Source organism: Talaromyces marneffei, chromosome 4 (assembly GCF_009556855.1).
Source record: "Talaromyces marneffei chromosome 4, complete sequence".
Classification (NCBI taxonomy): domain Eukaryota; kingdom Fungi; phylum Ascomycota; class Eurotiomycetes; order Eurotiales; family Trichocomaceae; genus Talaromyces; species Talaromyces marneffei.
In genome coordinates this window covers 3,329,831-3,349,071 of record NC_072351.1, presented here as the reverse complement: position 1 = coordinate 3,349,071, position 19,241 = coordinate 3,329,831, and the positions used below count along the sequence as shown (strand labels likewise).

Sequence of the window (19,241 nt, the reverse complement as noted above, 5' to 3'; positions counted from 1 at the left end):
TAGGCATTTCCAATATTGCAAGCTATTGGGTTTTGGTCGAATCTTGTACTTAGTTGAGTGTCGAATCCTAGCTATGTCTGGTGATTCTATCCATTTAATCACTTTAGATACTACTCTTATCCTCGTATATTGTGTGATACTGTACCGGAACGGAGTACGTACTTGTCCTTGGAACTACATGAGCAGAAATAAAGTATCTTATCATCACATGACTTATCGCATCGTGGGGTTGCTCCGTACCGGCCAATTAATTCTGGTGAGTCAGTCTCCGTCCCTTAGGTACAGCAGTGACTCACCATCCGCTTATCGGAGACCACCAATTAATTCTACGTATAACTAACCTCAACCTCGTCTCCTGTGTGCAACTCATCATACCAACCAATTGACTTTGTTTTCTGGAGTAGAGACACTCGACTAACTCCTGCATTCTATTCTCTCATCCTTTCCTGTTTTCGTCCCCCTTTTTCCCGCTTCAATTGATCTTTGCCACGGCGCGGGGCAAAACCAACAAATTTCATCCAAAATGGAAGCTATCAAAGCGACGTTTGCGAAATGCAAGCAAGAGAAACGCGCTGCTCTAGTCACCTATGTCACAGCTGGATATCCGACTGTTGAGGAGACGGTTGATATTCTATTGGGATTGGAGAATGGAGGAGCTGGTGAGTTTTTGCCTTCTTTCGTCACAGTGCGCAAAGAAAGAGAGAAAAAAAAAAAAAAAGACATTAGCTGACTGGCGACTTTCATGAATGATTAGATATAATTGAGCTCGGTCTCCCATTCACAGATCCAATTGCCGACGGTCCAACAATTCAAAAAGCCAACACCCAAGCCCTGCTCAATGGCGTCACAATCCCCATGGTTCTGGATATCGTCCGTACCGCACGAAAGCGGGGTCTCGAGGCCCCCGTTTTGTTTATGGGATACTTCAACCCGTTGTTGCAATATGGTGAAGAGAAAATGCTAAAAGACACAAAGGAGGCAGGTGCCAATGGTTTCATTATGGTGGATTTGCCCCCTGAGGAGGCTGTGCGATTCCGGAATTTGTGTACTTCGACTGGATTGTCATATGTCCCCCTCATTTCGCCCGCTACATCCGACTCTCGTATGAAGCTTCTTTGCAAGATTGCCGATTCATTTATCTATGTTGTTTCGCGAATGGGTGTCACTGGCGCCACGGGTACACTCAGCACTGGGCTTCCGGATCTTTTGAAACGAGTCCATCAATACTCCGGAAACATCCCCGCCGCATTGGGTTTCGGTGTCAGCACTCGCGAGCACTTCTTGGCTGTTCAGGATAATGCGGAAGGTGTCGTTATTGGAAGTCAAATCATCACAGTCCTCGGTCAGGCTGCCCAAGGTCAAAGGGCGCAAAAAGTGGAGGAGTATATTACCAGTGTCACTGGTCGCAAGTTGGAGCGCGATGCTCAGGGTAAGATTGTCAACGCCAAGGCAGTCCTTGAAGTCGTCGAGAAGCAGCCTAGACAGCAGGAAGAGGATTTCTCTCAGCCTACCGCCGTCATTACCGAGGGTGAACCTGGCGCTGGAGCACAGCCTAGTCTTGTTGACCAGCTTGAGAGTCTGAACGGAGGTGATCCAGCTGCTTTGCCTGACCGTTTTGGAGAATTCGGTGGACAGTATGTTCCAGAATCTCTTATGGACTGCTTAGCAGAACTGTTGAAAGGATTCAACGAGGCTAGGAATGATCCCAAGTTCTGGGAGGAATTCCGTTCTTATTACCCCTATATGGGTCGTCCCAGCAAATTGCATCTCGCCGAGCGCTTGACGGAGCACGTCGGTGGTGCGAACATCTACCTTAAGAGAGAAGACTTGAACCATACTGGAAGTCACAAAATCAACAATGCCCTTGGTCAGGTTCTCATTGCCCGAAGACTAGGAAAGAAGCGCATCATCGCTGAGACTGGTGCCGGTCAGCACGGTGTCGCAACTGCAACTGTCTGCGCCAAGTTCGGTATGGAATGTGTTATCTACATGGGTGCCGAGGATGTGCGTCGTCAGGCATTGAACGTCTTCCGTATCAGACTTTTGGGCGCATCAGTTGTCGCTGTTGATGCCGGTACCAGGACTCTTCGTGACGCCGTCAACGAAGCAATGCGTGCTTGGGTCGTTGATCTCGACACTACTCACTACATTATCGGATCTGCCATCGGCCCTCATCCTTTCCCCACTATTGTTCGTACCTTCCAATCTGTCATTGGTGACGAGACCAAGGAACAGATGATGGAGCTCACTGGAAGATTACCCGACGCGGTTGTCGCTTGTGTTGGTGGAGGAAGTAACGCAGTTGGCATGTTCTACCCCTTCTCCAATGACCCCAGCGTCAAGCTGCTTGGTGTCGAGGCCGGTGGTGACGGAGTCGACACAGGTCGTCACGCCGCTACCTTGAGCGGCGGATCTATGGGTGTCCTGCACGGCGTGCGCACATACGTCCTCCAAGACAAACACGGCCAAATCCAAGACACCCACTCCGTCTCCGCAGGTCTAGATTACCCTGCTGTGGGCCCTGAACTCAGTAACTGGAAGGAAAGCTCCCGCGCGCAATTCGTTGCTGCCACCGATGCCGAGGCCTTCCAGGGATTCAGGATGCTTACCCAGCTCGAGGGTATTATCCCTGCATTGGAGTCGTCGCATGCCGTCTTTGGAGCCATGGAACTTGCAAAGACAATGAAGAAGGGTGAGAACATCGTGTTGAATCTGAGTGGTAGAGGCGACAAGGATGTGCAAAGTGTTGCTGAGGAACTTCCTCGTCTTGGTCCTCAGATTGGATGGGATTTGAGGTTTTGAATTGACCATCCGAAGCTGAAAAGTCTTTCTTGATGTTTGTCAAAGATACATCTCGTGTTTAACCCAGACCGCCGATGTTGTCTTTGAACGATTTGAAAAACAAACCAGGTCGGCGTTTCGGGTGTCTGTTAGAAGTTATATCTTGTTATCACCCCGTTAGGTATTAGCGAGATTCAGTTTCAATTAAGAGCATATACTTCCCCCCCTGTCTCCCTGTATAATGGGCTTCAGTCCATGTAGTCAACATTTGAAGCAGAATGTCTGCTCTTGGCTTTCCTACCAGCACTTATGCTTTGCTGCCCCTGGCCTGACAAAGCCCATCAAGATTGGCGTATGAGACGTCGGAGTTGCTCTGCCTGATTGACACCTTCAACTGGCATGCTCACTGGAGTTGGTTGGGCTTTTGGTACTCGGCAGGTACTATACACAACCAAAATTATTACTGGCGGGGTCCGATATTTGCTTGGAGCAAGGGAGGAAATACCTTGGTTGGGCTTCAAACTTTCCGTTACGAATTCCTTTGTAGGAAATATATGGCTGGGGGTTCCGCCAATTGACACTTGAAGATTTATCTACTGTACAGAGTACAGAGTACATATAAGTTGAGTGAACTAACCGTTTCTGGTGCTTTGTTCTTGTTGCTCTCCGAGGATACCTGCAGCTTCATTCATTTACTCCCGCTCCTCATCCACTCCTCCCTCAACAAGTTCCTTGCAAGTTCACCAACAAGGCGTCCGTGCATCTGTATCATGAATCAAATCCTGACGACGAGACAAGCGGAGGAGTTGTAAGTATTTGTGAGTTGCTTTGCTTCGAACCGATCGCGACTAATACACAAATAGGCACAAGTCAATGGTCGCGTACCTCTCCTCACTCGAAGCCTCTAAGAGTACTGCTGCTCTACGCGAAGAGCTCGTCCTTCCCGATACTTTTGATGATGCAACCTGCAAGAAGTATGCAGGGCTGCTGGAGAAAAAGTGGACAGGAATTGCTCGACTTCAAAAAAAGGCATAGATTCCTTACTTGTTCTTTGAAAGCGAACCCATCAAAAGACAATGGCTTATCAGCACTTCAGATACTAGATTTAGAATCCAAAGTCGCCGGTCTCCAAGCAGAACTCTCTTCTCTCACCCTAACGTCGCGTTCAAAAGGCGGCCAAGACCCCGATAATTGGCTTCCTGGGCCAGCATCAACACGTACGTTCGAATCTCACCGAGACGCCATTACATGTATCGCATTCCACCCTATCTTTACATCGCTTGCTTCCAGTTCTGAAGACTGTACGATCAAGATCTGGGACTGGGAACTCGGCGAGTTGGAAAGAACTCTCAAGGGCCATATAAGAGCTGTCACTGGACTCGATTTCGGCGGGCAAAAAGGGAATACACTGCTGGCATCCTGCTCTAGCGATCTCACAGTCAAGCTTTGGGATCCAAGCAAGGGTTATGCCAATATTCGAACGCTTTCTGGCCACGATCACTCTGTTTCGGCCGTTCGCTTTCTAACATCTACGGAAAATCTCCTTGTTTCTGCCGGTAGAGATGCATCAATCCGAATATGGGATGTTTCAACTGGATATTGTGTGAAAGTGCTGAGATCAAGTGATGCTTGGATTCGCGATATATCTCCTTCATTTGACGGCAAATGGTTGGTAGCAGGGGGTCGTGATCAAGCAGTCACCGTTTGGGAAGTTGCAACAGCAGAGCAAAAATCGGCATTACTGGGTCACGAGAATTACATCGAGTGTTGTGTTATTGCACCTCCAACAAGTTATGAACATCTTGCTACCCTTGCCGGACTGAAGAAGCCACCTGCTCCAAGTAGCTCATGCGAATTCATTGCAACGGGAGCTAGAGATAAAACCATTAGACTCTGGGAATCCCGGGGGAGACTCATCAAAACTCTTGTTGGCCACGATAACTGGGTAAGAGATCTGGTATTCCACCCAAATGGGAAGCATCTTATCAGTGTTGCGGACGATAAAACGATACGTTGCTGGGATCTCTCTCAGGAAGGGAAACTGGTCAAGACTATTGATAACGCACATAGCCATTTCGTGACTTGCATGCGGTGGGGTCCAAGTGCAACGACCGACGTTGAAACGACCAATGGAGTGACAAATAAGGGCACCACGAAGTCTAAGTTTCAATGCGTCATCGCAACTGGAAGTGCGGATTCATGCGTCCGGGTGTTCTCCTAAGTTTCATGAGGTTACAAGATACCGGCGGCCATGGATGGCAGAGTTTGACGTCGGTGCTCTGGACTGGCGTCAATATAGATTAACGCTCGCCAGGAGCACGAATGTCCAATTCTTTGCTCTGATAACTACCTAAACTGAGGCATGATTACCTGGAATATCATGCCTAACAGGGCTCAAACAGCACCGCCTGACGCCTTGTTCGTGAAGTTGAAAGTCTGCCCTAAAGACGGCGCCTGTTAACATTTTTGGCATCTGGGAGCATTGTGAGCCAACCATCAGGGTAGTTGGAGCCGCACACGGGCTATGCTTCTGATCTCGGATATCAATATTGAAACTAACGGACCAAGTAAACGGTGCCTATTGATTACATTCAGATGAGGCTGAACGGCAGCCAAGGTCCGATTCCGATATCAACAGTAGAGAGCTGTGTATCAATCTTGCCTGACATCAGCTCAAATAGCCGTATCTGAACCACGAGGAATCGATGTGCTGCTAGATGCTCCCTCTGCATCCTTTGCACGTCCTCGTTGGCCGCTGAAGCTGGAGAATGTATACCCCGGCTTACAAAGTCATTTCGGTTTCTTTAATCGGAGGACTTGCTCACAAGACATGGAGACATGGGGACTTCCCGAATATCGATGCGTAGAAATCGGATTATGTTGAGCATACCTAGGTAAGAACTTCGATTGCATGTATGAATACATACCCGTATAGTCATTGCTTTTGGTGTTTTTTGGGCAAATACCAACATTCTAACCATGAAGCGATCATTAGGGCTCTGGTATGTATCTAGCGGTCCCGATACCTAGCCCACATCTAATGAGAGCCTCACAAATGATTTCGAAAGCTGTACAATGGTAGAGTTATGTGAACATAGGATTTTTTCTAAAAGAAGTTTATAGATAGAAGTTAAAACTATTAGATACTAGAATAGTTGTAGGCGGCGACCAATGACCCAGCGGGTCATGTGACAAATGGAGCTCTTGGAGGTGTAGCTCCATCTCCACACTTATCCAGCCATCTATCTCATCCTCTCAACCTACCTCCATGACTGTCTGTCGGTCGCATCCACGCCGGACATAACACCTCGTACAGGTCAACACACTTGAACCGGCCACCTATACTCGCTCCGTCGTTTTTACCATCGATATATCGCTGCCGTATCCTGTAGACCAGGGTACCCAGCGTATAAACACCATACATAATGGCTCCCGAGTTCACCGATCCCCGCATGACCTCCATCAAACCTCGCATACGCTACAATACCATTGGAGGTGTGAATGGACCATTAGTTTTCTTGGATAATGTATGCTTTGCTTCCAAATAACCAGACGGAGGGGATTCTTATACGGCGCAGGTCAAATTTCCGCGATATAATGAGATTGTCTCTCTGACGTTGCCTGATGGAACGGAGAGGTCTGGTCAGGTTCTTGAGGCGAGGGGTGCGTTTATATTTCCACATGCTTTTCTTTTGATACGAGTTGACTGACGTTGTTTGTAGGCAACCGAGCTATTGTTCAGGTGCGAAAGACTATCATCGCAGAACTCGTGGGTTCGACTAACACGTAGATAATCAGGTTTTTGAAGGCACCTCCGGTATCGATGTGAAGAGGGTACGTCTTACGCAGTCATCAATACTGTTAGGGATACGAGGAGCTGACGGTCATAGACAAAAGTCGAATTCACAGGACACAGCCTGAAGCTCGGCGTCTCCGAAGACATGCTGGGTCGAGTCTTTGACGGCTCTGGTCGAGCAATCGACAAAGGTCCCAAGGTGCTCGCAGAAGACTACCTCGACATCAACGGCAGTCCCATTAACCCCTACTCCCGAGTCTACCCCGAAGAAATGATTTCCACCGGTATCTCTGCCATCGATACCATGAACTCTATTGCTCGAGGACAAAAGATTCCCATTTTCTCCGCGTCTGGTCTTCCACACAACGAGATTGCGGCTCAGATTTGTCGTCAGGCTGGTTTGGTGAAACCCACCAAGGATGTGCACGATGGTCATGAGGATAACTTTTCGATTGTTTTTGCCGCTATGGGTGTCAATATGGAGACTGCTCGGTTCTTTACGCGCGACTTTGAGGAGAATGGTAGTATGGAGCGTGTTACTTTGTTCCTTAACTTGGCTAACGACCCTACGTACGTCCATGTTTTGGAGGTGTATGATGTCGGAATATTGCTGACTGATATAGGATTGAACGTATTATTACACCCCGTCTTGCGTTGACAACGGCCGAATACTATGCCTACCAGCTCGAGAAGCACGTGCTGGTCATCTTGACTGATCTTTCAGCCTACTGTGACGCTCTGCGTGAGGTCTCTGCTGCACGAGAAGAAGTGCCCGGTCGACGTGGTTATCCCGGTTACATGTACACTGACTTGTCGACCATCTACGAGCGTGCCGGTCGTGTGGAGGGTCGTAACGGATCCATCACTCAAATCCCTATCTTGACCATGCCTAATGACGACATTACTCACCCTATTCCTGACTTGACGGGCTATATTACCGAGGGTCAGATCTTTATCGATCGTCAACTTGACAACAGAGGTATCTACCCTCCTATTAACGTCTTGCCATCACTCTCGCGTTTGATGAAGTCGGCTATTGGTGAGGGTCGTACCCGCAAGGATCACGGTGATGTATCCAATCAGCTGTACGCCAAATACGCCATTGGACGAGATGCCGGTATGCCCCCATCCCTCTCTCCCCAAAAAAAAAGGTTCATGCTAATATATCTTGACTATGACAGCCGCCATGAAAGCCGTCGTCGGTGAAGAGGCCCTCTCAGCCGAGGACAAACTCTCCCTCGAATTCCTCGAAAAATTCGAACGAACCTTCATCTCCCAATCCGCCTACGAGTCCCGCTCAATCGACGAATCGCTCGATATTGCCTGGAACCTGTTGCGTATCTACCCTAAGGATTTGCTGAACCGTATCCCCAAGAAAATTCTCGACGAGTTTTATGCTCGTTCCGGAAAGGCCGGCCGTGCTTCTAAGGCTGGTAACAAGGATACGAGGGATAATTCGGAGCCTCAGCAACAGAGTGAGAGTTTGATCTAGTTCTTTTTTTTGTTGCTCCCCTCCCTTGATCTTTGCAACTGTGCAATTGTAGCTCTTTTTTTAAATATCGTTTACGCTTTTCTTTCAGTTTCAAGGCTAGTTGTATGGTATACATCATCATATCATGTATATTGGTGAATAATAGAAATGTGAGCTGGCAGTACATAGATACTACACATTCTTGTGATTGTTTTGAGTGCATACTTGTACACTCGAAGTATACTTTGAGTAAAGATGTTTCGAATTAATATCAGGATATCATAAAATTCCCACAATACAAAAACCAGGATGATCATAAAAGGGTTATCGTTTAATGCCTGCCACCCATTCATAGAAATAATCATTCACAACGCCGAACATTGAGGTTCATGATGGAAAAAAAAAACCATCTGGGGAAAAGAATAGAAAAACTCCACGCAAAATATGTATATCGAATAGATGAAACCGAGACAAAAAAAAAGATATGAGTGGAGGATGCAATAGGAAGAGAGAATAGGAAAGATTTAATCAATCTTCGCGCCAGCCAACCCTCTAGGAGTGGTGAGATTGTTTGATAGTCGGATTCGAGCATGCTTGGTATGTTTCTTGAGCTTCTTGCGGGCTACCATTACCGGGACGGAGGATTTTGTGACAAGGTAGTTTGAGAAGGAGCCTAGTAATACTCTTTCCGGGTGTTAGTAGGATATGAAAGAAGGGGTTAGGGGGAGGGCGTACCCTTTGAGAGCGCTGCGGCCGCGGGATCCGAGGACCACGAGGGTTGGTTCAAGACCATCAATCTGTATACCGTTAGTTGAAGCCTTAGGATTTAAAGGGAAGCGAGGAGGGGGGGGGGTTTACAGCCTCCGTGAGCAGGTGTTTCGGACTCTTGCAATGAATCACCTCCACCGCAACACGCACTTGCAGCATCGTCTTCCTCAGCAATCGCACACAAGTATTCGATATATCCTCGACAGCACGCATACGTTCCTGCTCAGCCCGTGACAATGCTCGCGAATCGACTGAGTTGGTCCGCGAGTTGACCTTGCTATCCGTACCGCCGAAATAAGCCGCGAGAGCATTCGGAAGTAGACTTGTAGTAGCTGACGAAGAAGTCTGATATCTCTGGGCCGTCTTTTCGGTTTGTTTCCCCACGATATCGGTTGTATGTTTGATGACCGTTGCGCCGTCGCCAATTTGAACGCCGGTGTTAAGATCGACGCCCGATGCATTCTCGTCGGCTACGGCGTAGACTGCGAATAATGTGTCACCGTCGCGAAGAATTGTGCCAATGGTCCATTCAAGCGCATATACGGACTCCTCGCTAAGATCCGTCGCAACAAGGTACTTTCGTTGTCGTCGCAATCCTTCTTCTGCTTCCTGCTGCAGACGGGGGAAATCGCCTCTGATGATGGTTCGGATCGCTCGGTCGGGAATGGTTGTGTCGACGGATGATAAATGAATACTGAGGTTTTGGGCTTGTTTGATATCTGACAAATCCGCTTCCTCGTCGGACCCGACTGGTGTATTGAGTCCGGATCCATTGTGGTCGAAGCTGGTGTGTGGATGGACGCGGGATTTTCTAGGTCCTGGCGACAACACCGTCCGGCGTCCGTTGGCTCGTCGATGCGTCACGATAGGGCCATTTAATTCTTCTGTTCAATTATTAGCATACTGAATAATTCACCCAGGTTCCGAAACGCAACGTACGCTCTTCATTTAACTCATTGAATAAACTCAGTGCACCGCCTACTCTAGGACTACCTGGTGGAAGCGGACCAGGTCCTCTCTTCCCACTCCAACCACCGGGTGGTGCCGGTGAGCGAGCAGGTGATTCTCCTGGTGAAAGCTCTGGTTTTGTCTTGCTCCTTCCACGAGGCGATTTGCTTCGCCCTCGAGGGCCGACCGGTCCTTTGCGAATGTCATAAACATCCTCCTCTTCGGAACTCGAATCATCTGCATCGTCGCTGCTTTCGGCAGAATCCGAATTCTCATCTGCGCTTTCTGTCCTGTCTTTGGCGAGACGTCCGCTTCGGTCCGAGTCTGCATTGAGATTGAGCGAGGCTTTGGAGAGTGTGGGTGACGCACTGGCTTCGGAGACGGAGTCGAGCGCATCGTTGTCCATGTTGACGGGCAGTCCTTGGTCGAGGCCCGATAGGCTGTTTTTCTTAGACGAAAGACGACGCGATTGTAGTGTTGGTGCAGCGCTCGATGTGGAAGTCGACTGCAATTGAGGTTGGGACTGAGACGGAGTGCGGTAGCGCGGGGACAGTTGTTCGAAGGCGGCGGGGGCTATACGAGATGCACAATCATGTGTCAGCGTGCTTCCAGACGTTGTTTCGACCACGTCAAACAATCAATTCAATCTTCAATCTTCAATTGAATTATTGATCGTCTGAAGAGAGAGAGAGAGAGAGAGAGAGAGAGAGATATATGTATACATATCTGAGATGAATCAAAGACTTACTGCTGCCGTGTCTCTGCGGAAGGACGATGTGGGGAACACTCGGTTGCATCCCAAACAAAAAGCCCGCATCGATGTCGACCTCTCGATCCTTCAGCGCTTTCTGCTTCTTCTCCTTCTCGCGCTTTAGCTGTGTCACGCTGTCCGACGACCGTCGCTCGGGTTCGGCCTCATTTGCATCGTCGCTGGGCTCGTAGATGCCGTCGTCCCATTCTGAGAGTAAGGTGTTGGTCCATGGCGATGAGCTGGCAAGTGGGCTGCTGACTGAGGCGCGGCGGCCACCTTCGGTCTTCTCCTGTCTACCAGTACTGCTTCTGAGCAGACTGAGATTCTTGCCGCGGCGACTGGAGTTGTCTGAGCGGGGAGCCTTTGGGCTCTTTAGCCCATCGAGATTGCGCAGAAGCTCCTTTCGCTCTTGCTCCAGGGTCTGTTCGAGGGACATTCTGAGTGGTCTCTGGTCTTTGCCGAACATGATGAAAGACGAAGGGAAAAAAAAAAGAAGAGAAGGAAAATCCGGGGTGCGGGGGATGCCGTCTAAGTCCTGTGTCTCACCAGGTCGAGGCCCAACGATTGGCTTGGATTAGTGGCCACCAACGCCGGAGAAGCCTACTTAGCCGCAAGCGGACACCTAGATAATGGTAATGGACAGAATCGCTAGAGGGATCGATCCTGTGGCGATGATCACGAGAAAGTTGCCGGCGTATTGATTAACCCTAGGCTCCGGACAGTGAGGCCGGCCTATATTATACCCAGGTAGGGTCGTGTCGATGATTCCCGAATGTGCTACGAGTATCGTCGTCGTCGTCGTGGCGAGTAAACAGCCTGCACGTCCGACTAAGGATAGAACCGCAGTCAGTAAGTTCCAAAAGAGAAAAGCATAAAGAGACAGCACCTACTCCTTCTACAGACAGCTGTCTAGGTTCAACAATGTGCAACCACAGCTCAAAAAGAAGCTTCTTTGGCAGGACCAAGGGGGAGGAGGCGGCTTGAACTGTGCAACTGCAACCACAATAAACCTGTGTAAACACAACCCACAGCACTTTTGTCGGCACGTCCAGATTAAAGAAACAGATTGAATGCAAGCCCTCCCTACCGAAATACTTAAATCATGCTATCCCCAGCGGACTTCGCCTCCCTGCCTCCATGGCCATCTTGGCTCGCGGGGTAAGGAGGCTTGGAATGGGACTAGGGCCTGGGCATGGCAAGACCATCCTACGACTCCTTTTCAATAGTTAATAAATAATTGGGCTGGTCGAGACTCTCCCAAGGGTTTTCAGCGCGATTACTCTGTAACTAAACTAACTCTATAACTAGTACCATGTACGTAGACGGTAGCGCATCGATGGTGGATCTCTCTATTCGATACTAGGACTGACGAGATGAATAGAAGGGGGAAAAAGGGAACAATTGTACACCGCATTCTCACACCTCCATTCTACGCTGTAGTATCATTGGTCTCGGCTCCCTTGTCATTACTATGTAGAAGCTGCCCTTAGAATCGGAAAGGATCCAATGAGAGTGTATTGTTGATGAATGTGAGCAGATAAATAGCTGCAAGAAGATGGTAATACTTCAGGGCCATCATGTGTTGCCAAGGTGGTGGTTCGACTAATGCACCTCGTTGAACTTTTTGTGTTACCTGGTTATCTGATACAACTATTCTCATGATACCGACTGCTGCTGGCTTATGCCCCGTTCGCTGCTGCTATTCGTGCTTTGTGAAGGACCAACTTGGGTAAACAAGGTATTTGCGATGATTCGGCGATGATTCCGAGAACAAGAATAACCCTAACCCTAGTGCTACATTTACACGCCTTAGCCCTAACAAGCAACTAAGTTAATAGTAGTGTCCTGCCCTTAAGGAATAAGACGACGATACCGCCAAAGAACTAGGTAGACTGGGAGCATCCTGGATTTAGCAATCCCGAAACTCGTCCAACGGCCAAAACAGATCTCAAGGAATAAGAGTGCCCTCGGCAATCTCCAGTTCGTTGAATGTGCTCCACGATTGCGAGCCTTGAGCCAGCGCATCCCCATAATTACTCTCGTCAGCTTCGAGTGGAATATTCGATGGTCCTGTGTCGGTGTCGGTAATCGTATTGGGATTCTCGACCGGCCACTTCGTATTCGAAGCATATGAAAGAGGATTGTTCTCGAGAAGGCGAAGGGGCACGGGAATCATAACCATCTCGAGTCACTGCAGTATCTACTCCTCCAGACTTATCCTCAAGTAAAGCCTCGTCGTGCGCTGCATTGGCGACTATCCAAGGAGCGCGGCGAAGACCCTCTAGCTTGGCCCACCGGAAGTCGTGAGAGTCTGGACTGAGCAGGTCTCTGATTTTGATGTGTACTGTCGAGTGTTTGTAGAGACATCATTTGCATCATCCTAGGAAAATAATTAGGTGACGAATACGTTTCATCGAGAAGTTCTTCCCATCTCACCTAGTACAAGTAGCTCTTAGTAGCCATGCAGACGAAAAGTGATTACGATTCAGGTCGTAATGATGAGCAAGCAGAAGGTACCGGAGTATGTGAGGTGGTGTCATCAGCTGGCGGCTACCTTAAAGATATGTCCTCGCCTTGGTTTCAAAAGACTCTCGTCAGCTGCCTATAATCCGTAGTATATCATGAAAGTAAACCAGCCACTTACGAATTGCTTCCATCCTATGATCTCGGTTAGCCAGGATTCAAACACAGCGGAGCTAGTTCATAGTTACTTACGCTGCACCCTCAGCTCCGTTATCACTGATAAACACGATAAAGGTGTTGTCGTACTCTCCAGTTCTTTTCAAGTAATCCACGATCCTCCCGACATTGACGTCTATGGAATCAACCATGCCTGCATATGCCTCCATTGCGGCACTCGAGAACTTCTTCTCTTCCGGCGTGAATTGATCCCATTCACCAACTCCTTGCGTTGTAGTCTCAACTTCGTGAGGAATGACGGACTGGTCTATGATGCCCATGTCCACCAGTTTCTTTAGACGGCGCTCACGTAGGGCGTACGGACTATCGTCGTATACGCCTTTGTATCTATGTAGAACCGTTGTTAGCTTCTTGTACTGTTGATCGATACATAGGAAGAAGCTGACTTGTCACGCTGAGCTTTGGAACACTGTAAAGGCCAATGTGGAGCTGTGTAGGGCAAGAACGCAAAAAATGGCTTTGACTGCTCATCTTCGGATCGGCCTGCAAAATACTGAATGAGCCGATTGGTATAGTAGTCGGTAGTAGAGTAGAACCCGTTTGGGTCTTCAGATTTGTTAGGTGTTCTGTCTAATGAATGCCGGTTAGCGATACATCAATAATGGATAGAGAGGTCTGTTTTAGTTTGACTTACATGTCGACTTTTTTGCCTTCCTCAGCATGTAATAGCCGGCCTCCCACTGGAAATCGTTCCTGAGTCGGCTCCCAGCCATAATCATAATTATTGCAACACCCCGGCATCATGGTCAAATGCCTTTTGAAAGCCGCGCGCCCATGGTCCTTGTGAAGAGCGTAGCCCTAAATGCCACTACCCACGACTTAGCTTTGAACAACCCTGTTTACTTTCTGAAGAAACCAACCTTTCCAGACATGGCTGTATAATATCCGTAATCTTCAAGTATTTCCGGCAGCATCGCTACATCCTCATTTAAGAAACCCTCATAACCTGCCTTGCCAGAATACCGCTTAGCTCCCTTTTCGCTCATCTTGTATTCAATCAAGACCCCTAACCCTCCAAGGTGCGCACCGGTTCCGCTCATAAGCATTGCGCGCGTTGGAGAGCAGGCTGCAGCTGCATGGTGATTGAGCATGCGAACACCCTCGGCGGCCAGTCGATCGATGTTGGGTGTTTGGATTTCGGCGCCGTAGCAGCCGATATCAGAGAACCCCTACCACGAAGCATGAAAGTCAGCAAGGGGATTTGTGACGGTGTATGTTTTTTTTCTCGGGACTATATTTTGTACCAGGTCATCGGCAAGAATGAAGAGGAAATTGGGACGTTTGGCGGACATCTTGGCCGGCAATCAATCGTGATGAACCCTAATCCACTGAACTATCGTGGGAGAAAGATGAATGAACACTTCGCGAGACAGCCCGTTTTTCTTTCTTTATGGGCGATGATGCGAGATAGTTTGTTCACTTCTTGTAGTAGATGAATGTTCATTTAAGCTGCATGGTAAATCTTGAGAGTCAGAGCCCAATCGAAATGCGAGACCTAAAAACTCGATCATGCAATTCGCTCGGAAACCCCAGACTACCCCAGAAGAAAAATAAATGCATTGGAGCTATTCCGAGCATGAGATTACCATCCTAACTTATATAGTACGCTGAGGTCCAATGATTGTAGCTTCGTTCATGGTATACTCCATTTCTTACAGTGTGAGCAACCCCAGCCGCGAACAACGGATCCTAGACATTACCTAGGTAGGCACTGACTTTTCTGCTTAGATGGGAGGGGGAGGAACATCTATTCTGTATCTTCTCGGAGCCGAAATCCCAACTCTGCAGTCCGCGAAAAGACGCAGCCTTTGGGTGCATCCTGGAACGTTATCTGGGCGTTTGTCACCAATTTTGTTATCCCATACATCATCAGCAGCATCTACTTTCAGATTGGATGGTTGTTTGGTAGGACCTACTTACTACTCTATATGATATTGTGCCCGACCTAAAGTTCTTCATATCAATTGCCTAGATATAAGCTCGTCAAAAAGTCTCAATAATGCAAACATGCAAACTTCCGAAGGTCAAAGTGCCCGGCAGTATAGAATCTTACGGGCAGAGGCTTCGGTGTTTCTACTCTAACAGTCGATATCTAGGTAGGTATCATTCTTCCCCACGAAAGGCTAAAGCTTGGCTGCTGAGGTCGAAAATGCGCGCATGTCGGGTATATGCATGCATGAGCCGTTTGAGGTAGGGTCTGCTAGTATTATACCTATATCATATTCACCAAGCGGTTCGAGCACCGTAATAATCTCAGAATATAGAAAAAATGTTTCGACAAAATGAAAAGGTGAAATCGACACATCGTCGCTGTGTCACCAAACCCCCAACCATAACTGATCCACAAAGTACATTTGGACGAGTACAAAGATATCAAGGAAGTTTGGAGCTAGAGCTGTGCGCGGATGATCTTCGTTGATCGACACTAGAGACGTTGGCCCCTTATATTTTGGTTAACCCGTTTGCTGAAGATTCTACTACTGAAGATTTATTACACAGCTCAGCAAGGTCATTAGGGTGTCTGTCATTTCCGGAGATTGAAACACCATTGGTGGTATCCAGGGTCTACAAGGCAACTTAGGCGTGCTCGTGGTGTGTGTATGTAAAGTTGTATCCATCAGTCAGCAATCCAGCGTTCAGCATTGGGCTACATTCTGGAATAAGCTACATATATGCAAACTCAAGGCTGGAATGAAGTTCGAGCCGACCAAGGCGTAAGCTCCATTGCACATTACCTTTGTTTTTTATACCCCAGTCGCCAACAAAAAACATGAGGAGAATTCGCCAACTGTAGAATTCCCATTGGCTCCGAGTGAATAAAAAAAAAAAAAATTCGCATCTGTGCTTTATGCCCAAGGCTGCAGGCTGCATATCTACCTACTAATCAATCACCATACATAAATTAGAGTATGGAAGTGGATGATAGCAAAATGACCGACGAATAGGCAACGGTGGGCTTGTCTACGTATTGGTGGCTTTGATGTGCACTACTGCATCATCTAGGTGGGCATGCTGTTCCCCGGTTACCACTTGGACTGAATTCATTACCGCGAGGTACATGTAGTCATGTAATATTAAAAAGGCGAGAACTTGAAGATCTTCTGCGCAACCTACTTTTCTGCCGGCATCATAGGATTTGCAAGTAACTTACAATAATGTTGTGCCCTTCGTGCATTGACAATGAGCTTGCAACTTCATTGATCACAAGTTCCCACGAGTTCTTTAACCAGTACACGCCGAATTTGAGCTTATCCGGCCAATCCCCGGGGGCCTCACACCTAAGAAACCCTAGTCTATGCAGGGCAATGCCTGATCTTGATTGGTTCAAAAGGGGCAAGGATAGATCAGAGCATATTCAATACTACCTAGGTATACCTAGGTAACTCACTATTACAGATTGGCATGACGTTGTTCCTGGGTATTGTCAAATATCACATTTAACTGTATTCCATTCTGTTGTATATATACAAACCAACTCAATTTCAACCAAAAGAGACACAAGAACCAACGTAGGTATATACCTCAGGGGCTATAGATAAAGTAATAATAAGAAGAATCTGAAAAAGAAAAAGGCGCTGAAAAAGAAAAAGAAAAAGTTAAAGTAGTATGTATGGTGACGGATCGCTCCTAAAATCTTTGTGCGTAAAATTGAAATGGCAGAGAAGAAGAAAAGAAAGAGGAATAAATCGAAGGGAGAAACTTTTTGTGAAGGAAAAGAGAGAAGAAGAAAAAGAAAAAGGATCGATCAGAGAGCTCTTAGCCTCAAGCGAGAGCCATGGCAGGGAGCTGCAACATAGCTGCTACCCATAAACAATATAAATGAAAGGATTTCTTGTCGGACGCATTGTCCGTTTTCAGGATAAACCGCAACCCGGTCATCCCACCAAACCCAGTAGTAAGATAATAGGCATAATGAGACAAGTTAAGATAGTAAGGGCAGAAGATGGACCAAAACATTAAACTGGCCGCCAGTGTCATCCGGCCTGTTTTCGAGCCCATTATGAGCGGCAGCGTGGTCCGGCCCTTGAGCTGGTCGCCATCCATGTCACGAAAATCCTGGGCATGGATGGTGGTCAAGATGACAAGGCCAAAGATGATCATCCATAGTTTGGCGGCCCTTGTTTCGGAATGACTGGAGACGATGGCTAGACTTCCAAGCGCATAAAAGATATAGCCGCCAGCAGCTAGGAGATTGCGCATGAACCAATCCTCGTTGCCACCTTGGTTGTCGTATAGCCAGTATAGGACAAAAAGGGCCAGGGTCTCGGGTATTACTCCGTTGACATAGCTGATGAACAGAGTCACGGCGATCATCACATAGAGGAGGTTGGAGGCAGCAGCAGGACTGATTCGTCCGGAAGCAATAGGACGTGAGGGTTTGTTCAAACGATCCTCTTCGATGGACTCGGGAGAGTTCTGATTGTTGATATCAAAGACCATCAAAACTCCCCAGAGCCATAGTAACGCCTGCGAGGAGTTGTAGATCAGATCGAGAACACCAACGGGCTCAAACGTTAGAGTCGAGTTTGTGATTGCTCCCAAAATGCCGAATGTCATACAAGGAATCATGACGGTCGTAATGTCCGAGTAAAAGAAGAGATAGATAATATGAAGAAAGCGAACAACATCATGTGCTGTTGGCACTTTTGGCATTTTGTGCTGAGGCTCATACCACACAGTGAACAGTTGATATGGCCGCGGTACCGGCGAGCTGAGGATATCATAGTCGATGCTTTGGGGCTCTATTCGTAAGGATTGAGACTCCATTTGCGATGACTGAAGGTGGGACAATGGGCTCATAGTCTGGGACATTTCGGAGAATATCGGTTGTTTTGTGTGGAAAGGTTTCGTAATGTCTGACGATGATAAAGAAAGATATATATATAGAGAGAGGGGGAGAGAGTGTGTGTTCAAGGAAGCATATATGGAGCTGGCTCATTTATTGTCCGATGTATGTCGAGGTTTCAAGACTGTCATCAGATCAAAGAAGGAATGACTTGAATTATAATAGATATATATCTAAGGATAGAAGGTCAAGGAGCGAACCCGGTGTTATGTATATACGGAGCGTTGAGCACTTCTACACTCGCATCAACAGGAGAACAGGAAGGCTATATATATACTGAGCAGAGCATTCCCCCTACGAGATGAACAACGGTACTATGACCCTACATGATCGAAAGAGGAAGACAAGATAACAACAGAACCACTCGACGATCCAGGATACTGGGATTTTTCGCTCCACTTCACACTCGTGCTCTTGCGTCATTTCCGACTGGTTACCAGGAGGGAGCTTCATATAACCCGGAGAAACTGTTTGAGTCGAAGATAGTACATCAAACTCAAACTGCTTCTTTTCTATAATCGCCACAGATCATCTCTTTAAATCTCTATTATTTGGGACGAGGCGATCAATCGGAAATGTCGGAACGAAGTATAATCGTGACCTTTAGGGTTCATGCTCTGGCATCATATACAAATAATGAGTCAACCGTGTGCAGGCAATCATCATGGATAGCCGAAAAAATGGGACCTGTACATAACCACTAGGTGCATATATAATTCTAGACCATCAGATCGTCATCTTGGTCAAAGCTGGGGGTGTGGCGCAAAAAGAAAATATGAAGACAAAGAGACGTAGGGACGGAATACCACTAGATACGTCTCAAGTTGAAAGAAGATTGACTTGAATATATTCCAAATATCAACCTGAAGAAGCTCGTTCGATGGCAATTGATCACCGCTTGGTCTGTTTTAGGAGCAATTAATCGTGAAGATAGACAGAGACACCGCAGACGGGGGGAGAACAACTACCTACCGTACAGTTCGTCGCAGCCTTGTTCATTGTGAAGGAATGAATCGGAAGCAAAAAAGAAAATACACAAATCAAGGTTAACTGAATAATGAGAGTATTCCCATTGTCGTCATAGTCGTAGTTCCAGGCTAGTCGACGAACTACATAGTTTCAAGCCATCGTTAGGGTTTAGATATCTGCCCAACAAGAAGTGGTCAAAACGTTCGATACT

At 47.5% G+C, this 19,241-nt stretch overlaps 6 protein-coding genes across 6 annotated transcripts; 3 read left to right on the top strand and 3 right to left on the bottom strand.

Moving 5' to 3' along the window:
- Window positions 1-523: 523 nt before the first annotated feature.
- EYB26_006242 (uncharacterized protein) lies at window positions 524-2,802 on the top strand (the record flags this gene model as incomplete). The annotated part of the gene is made up of 2 exons (XM_054265518.1): window positions 524-659; window positions 755-2,802. The coding sequence occupies 2 exons, from the start codon at window positions 524-526 to the stop codon at window positions 2,800-2,802; spliced, it is 2,184 nt and encodes a 727-aa protein (XP_054121493.1).
- Window positions 2,803-3,551: 749 nt separating this feature from the next.
- Window positions 3,552-5,002, top strand: EYB26_006241 (uncharacterized protein; the record flags this gene model as incomplete). The annotated part of the gene is made up of 3 exons (XM_054265517.1): window positions 3,552-3,589; window positions 3,645-3,810; window positions 3,878-5,002. 3 exons carry the CDS (start codon window positions 3,552-3,554, stop codon window positions 5,000-5,002), a joined length of 1,329 nt encoding a protein of 442 aa, XP_054121492.1.
- Window positions 5,003-6,206: 1,204 nt separating this feature from the next.
- On the top strand, window positions 6,207-8,069 carry EYB26_006240 (uncharacterized protein; the record flags this gene model as incomplete). The annotated part of the gene is made up of 7 exons (XM_054265516.1): window positions 6,207-6,308; window positions 6,360-6,444; window positions 6,504-6,523; window positions 6,580-6,615; window positions 6,672-7,147; window positions 7,201-7,694; window positions 7,759-8,069. The coding sequence occupies 7 exons, from the start codon at window positions 6,207-6,209 to the stop codon at window positions 8,067-8,069; spliced, it is 1,524 nt and encodes a 507-aa protein (XP_054121491.1).
- Window positions 8,070-8,572: 503 nt separating this feature from the next.
- EYB26_006239 (uncharacterized protein) lies at window positions 8,573-10,981 on the bottom strand (the record flags this gene model as incomplete). Its single annotated transcript, XM_054265515.1, has 5 exons — window positions 8,573-8,732; window positions 8,784-8,845; window positions 8,907-9,700; window positions 9,756-10,337; window positions 10,513-10,981. 5 exons carry the CDS (start codon window positions 10,979-10,981, stop codon window positions 8,573-8,575), a joined length of 2,067 nt encoding a protein of 688 aa, XP_054121490.1.
- Window positions 10,982-12,557: 1,576 nt separating this feature from the next.
- Window positions 12,558-14,507, bottom strand: EYB26_006238 (uncharacterized protein; the record flags this gene model as incomplete). The annotated part of the gene is made up of 8 exons (XM_054265514.1): window positions 12,558-12,843; window positions 13,070-13,088; window positions 13,160-13,173; window positions 13,231-13,542; window positions 13,602-13,781; window positions 13,850-14,013; window positions 14,076-14,384; window positions 14,460-14,507. 8 exons carry the CDS (start codon window positions 14,505-14,507, stop codon window positions 12,558-12,560), a joined length of 1,332 nt encoding a protein of 443 aa, XP_054121489.1.
- A 2,470-nt stretch (window positions 14,508-16,977) lies between these two features.
- EYB26_006237 (uncharacterized protein) lies at window positions 16,978-18,027 on the bottom strand (the record flags this gene model as incomplete). The annotated part of the gene is made up of 1 exon (XM_054265513.1): window positions 16,978-18,027. One exon carries the CDS (start codon window positions 18,025-18,027, stop codon window positions 16,978-16,980), a length of 1,050 nt encoding a protein of 349 aa, XP_054121488.1.
- Between the last annotated feature and the right edge of the window lie 1,214 nt (window positions 18,028-19,241).